Consider the following 4,203-nt stretch of genomic DNA (forward strand, 5'->3'; position numbering starts at 1 on the left):
TGGGGCGAGTTTTTGGTGTTTGTGTCTTTTCATTGGACTTTGAGTACAGTGAAATACTGGAGTTTTCTGCTGGACTCAAGTCTTTTTGCCGGACTCGCCCCACCACTGGTCCTACTTCAATCCTCAAACCGGATTCAACTTGGGTTTTCCATCCTAGTGTAAAACCGCTCTTAGATTGGGGCCAAAGAAAGCAGAGAGGAGGAGGAGGGCTATTGTACGAACTGTAATAATAGTCAGGGAGGTTAAGAAACTATTAGAAGTATAAGTGCATTTTTTCGCTTCTCAGGACGTTTCATGAATTATCCATTGACTCGAGACTACGTGCTCAATGTTAAAGGCATCACATAGCCTACTTCCCTGCAAAATAAGATGATTAGTGTGAAAGCGTTTATCGAAAACTTTTTTCTTTTCAGAGGTAAACAAGGCAGTGCAAACAATGGCAGTCTTCTTCACAGACGGATATTAAAATTATTTGGTCGGCAATCCGGGAGCGAAAATTCCGTATTGAATACCACTGGGGATATTATCGACTAGAAAACGGCAAGGCCTACAGAGAAAGGGAAAAAACACTCCCCCCCCCCACTCTCCTACTTGCATTTAATTGAAGTTTGTGAGAACTTGACTACTTCGACTTTTCTAACCACATAAATGTCAAATATCACAAACTAACTAAACTGCTTCTGTTGTGGACATTCAAACTTTAAACGAGTGCGAGAACATTTCGTCTTTCACATGTTTCAAAGTTTGAATGAGCACTTTTCCTTACGACTTTCAAATACTCATTGATGGTTCTCAAACATAAAAAACTGCTTGTTTTTATACAAAGCTAACACAAATTCAATTAGTTCTCAAAAGTTGTGTCTTTAAAATCGAGCATGGAATTTGGAGCCACAACCATAACCGCACAATGTTCCCTCCTATCCGACGGGAGGAGAGAAGATAGCTCCGCTAAGGCCAATGAGTAAACATGAAGGGCAGGGACCTTGGTCCATTCGCGGCCTTCATTGTCGCTCGTTCGTGCGCCTAATGTGATGGTTTGCTCTGTCCTCGAGCTGTAGCATTGTAGGCGAGTTTGGACGCGAAGCGCTCGACGGCGAGACTTTGCGGCCTTACTTAGGGGATTTTTTTCCAGTTTCGAAGGGAAAGCCGTTCGTTAAGGGCTTTGGGAACTCAGTCAGTACATTATCTGTGAGAGTGATAATTCAATTTTGAAAGCCAAGTGCTTCTTTCGTCTGTCGAGTTGACCACTTGCATCGTACCTAATGGAACCTACACGTTGGTCCCTCGTTCCATTTTAACTGGAGGCAGCTTTTCCTTTTCAAGGTGGAACTTGCACCAACCATCTGATTTCAAACATGATCTTTGGATGGAGAGAGGATAATGGTGAGTGAAACTAGGCCCCCCAACAAGTACGAGTATTTTTTTTGTGGGGGGGGGGAAACTATTTGTCCAGCATTATTCGAGGGTCTGGAAAATGTTATCCAAATCTAGAGAGACCATATGAACACACAATATTTCTCCTCAAGATCCAAATCCGCTGGATTTTAAATACCTTAAGAAGTACGTGATGTGTTTCTCGTATCATCTCTCACTAGCATGCGTGAATGGATTTTGAAGAATGAAAAGGGGACGGAGAGAGGAAGAGCTTTAAGACTTCCTGCATATAATGTCGTTAGCCAGATCATGTTTTCTTTCATAATCTTGACTTGCTAACAAGCCACTAATTATCCCCAAACTCTCTTGATATGTTCACTTCAATGTTCATCGGGCAGTGTACGTTGGAATAGTGATGCTTGTACTTCTCACGCAATCTTATTCCAAACGCTACATAAAATGAAACGTGCCTTTTCTGCAAAGAAAATTATGAAAAAGGGTCTCCTCCACTCGTGCCCGTATGAACCTTTCACTGTTTATGAGTCATGATAAATGGCTAGAGGATGAAAAAAGTGCATTCATTATTGCCTAGCCCTCACTTCGATATGGGTAATGAATTGCCAAAGGAACTTGAGTTTTATGGCTTTTTGTTCATAATTTACGTATACATGATGGTAGCGAATCTGGTTGCCCGCCCCTAGATTATTCTCATCGCCTTTCAGATGAAATGAAACGCACTTAGCGGTAATTACAGTCTACACGATGAAGCTCCAGTTTTGATTGTATTTAACTCAGCCCAGATTGAGACTTGCTTTTGGCATCGGTGGGTTAGGGCTTGACAGAGCCAAATTGCAGGGTTGGTTGATTCAAAACCGCCCGATCAACGAGCCCAACCTTCACATTACCTTTGAACATATTTCTAATCACCAGTGGAATAGTGTCAAAGAAGTTATTTGTTTACATGAAACGTTTAAGATAAACGCCTGAGAAAGGCGGGAGGGCGAATCGAACCAAGGGTCAGCCCCTAGCAAGGCGGTTATGATACCCTCTCCACCACGTCTACCCCTTCGAGTATTATCCACAAGTGTGCTTGGGAGACTTTTCAACAATATTATCATTCATAAGGAACAGTTTGTATCCTATCATCGATACCTGACCAACTTTCCACGGTCATGGGAGTGAACTGAAATATCTTCCCAGATTCGTGGGACAAATATAAATATTTTGAAATTTGATACAAACTGTTTGCATTTAGACGACTTTGAATTCGAGTTGAATAGGAACGATTCTCGGGTGATCTGGAACGAAAAAAACTGCACGCATTAAAAAAAGCATCTTCAACAAGAGAAATTGCTGACACTGAAATGAGAAGGGTCTGAGATGTGGGAAAGGGTTTCCCAAGTATGTTACCTTTTGTTGACTGAGAGAAGGCTGCTATGCGATTAGTTAATGGACTCTGACCGAATCTCACCTTGTTCCAAGGCTTTGATGTGTTGCCCTCAATCTTGATTGGGGGAAGATGTGTAAGATTCATCTATTTTAGAGCTTCTGAGGCTTTACAGCGTCCTTTTTCCTTAACTTTTTAAGATTCAGAGTGTTGATCACAAAGAGACATTCAAATGAAACGACGAACATTCCTACTTTTGTCCATTTATGATATGGTGCCCAGAATCCTAATGGGTTTGCAGCTATTTATTTTTTTTCCTAGTTAATTTCCTCTTTTACAAAAGGATATAAACAAAACACGGATGTGTAATGTCATCTTTTAAAAAATCGCAAAGGATCTTCACGGCGATATTCTTGGCCAGACTCCTTTCGAAAGTACAACAATCTCAGATATTAGTCTAGAGCTCAACGAGTTTGCTCAGACTACGCGTGGATTGGGTGCCATTTGTTTTAAAGGGTCTTAATTTCGCAGATTGGACTCTAATCATTGGAACCAAATTGCCGCTGATTCAGTATTTGACGGTTTCATCAATTGGCAATAACTTGATATAGGGATGTGCCAGTACCAGCTAAAAGAATAGAAAAGATATCCTTTGTGTTTGGTTTGCCACCGAAAATATCAATCCCAAAGAAGTGATATATTAGTTTGAACAAAAAAGGCTAAGTTAAACACAACTTAAATGGAAATCACCAAAAACTTTAAGATTTTTAAGAAGGGTTTTAAGAAATTGAACTACTCTTCAATATTATGCATAGTCAAAACAGAATTGTGGTTAGAAATCAAACCAAATAACGCTCTCATATCCCTAACTGACAAAAGTGATGCCAACCTTTTTGTGAAAGCGTTAATCCGAAAACATCTCTCTTCGACTAATTCGGCGCCGCATTCAGAGCTTGTGTCAAAACGAAAGGCGGACAGGTCCAAAAAGCCTTTATTTGTGCAAATAAGTTAATTTCAGAAGTAGGTGCGAGGCTAAACTTACAAATTCGGTTAAAAAGTGTTTCCAAAAACTGCAGATTCGTCATGGTCACTTATGCAAAGTATGCTTAAATCAATGTTCTAAAAAAATGCTCTGACTGGAATCCAGGATAGTGAACAAAAAGTTAATTTTACAGTACAAAATTAGGCAATGGTAGGTTGTAAACATAGATATAAAGCTATAAAACCCCTGAAAGCCCTTCATCACAAATGATGGATGGGTATTTAATAAGCATGATTGTCTTCTTACGAGGGTTGTTTTCAATTTGGAACTCGAAAAGTCAAACCTAATCAGAGTCACATCTCTGTCACCCTGTCATTGTATCATACATAGAGGAAGCAAGGCCTAGAGAGAGCGATGCGAGCTAGCCAGGCGGACTCGTTTTCAGAGCTGATGGGTGACA

The 4,203-nt window shown here is 40.4% G+C and overlaps 1 protein-coding gene across 1 annotated transcript in view; it reads left to right on the forward strand.

Annotated features, from left to right (window-relative positions):
* The first annotated feature begins 1,077 nt into the window (after nucleotides 1-1,077).
* The window catches only part of LOC131885040 (trace amine-associated receptor 7b-like), a 12,970-nt gene continuing 9,844 nt past the window's right edge, over nucleotides 1,078-4,203 (forward strand). Inside the window, exon 1 of the mRNA XM_059233350.1 lies at nucleotides 1,078-1,383. Within this exon, the coding sequence (XP_059089333.1) occupies nucleotides 1,356-1,383 (28 nt within the window). The 5' untranslated portion in view covers nucleotides 1,078-1,355. The remainder of the gene's footprint in view (nucleotides 1,384-4,203) is intronic.

Source organism: Tigriopus californicus, chromosome 1, assembly GCF_007210705.1.
Source record: "Tigriopus californicus strain San Diego chromosome 1, Tcal_SD_v2.1, whole genome shotgun sequence".
Classification (NCBI taxonomy): Eukaryota; Metazoa; Arthropoda; class Copepoda; order Harpacticoida; family Harpacticidae; genus Tigriopus; species Tigriopus californicus.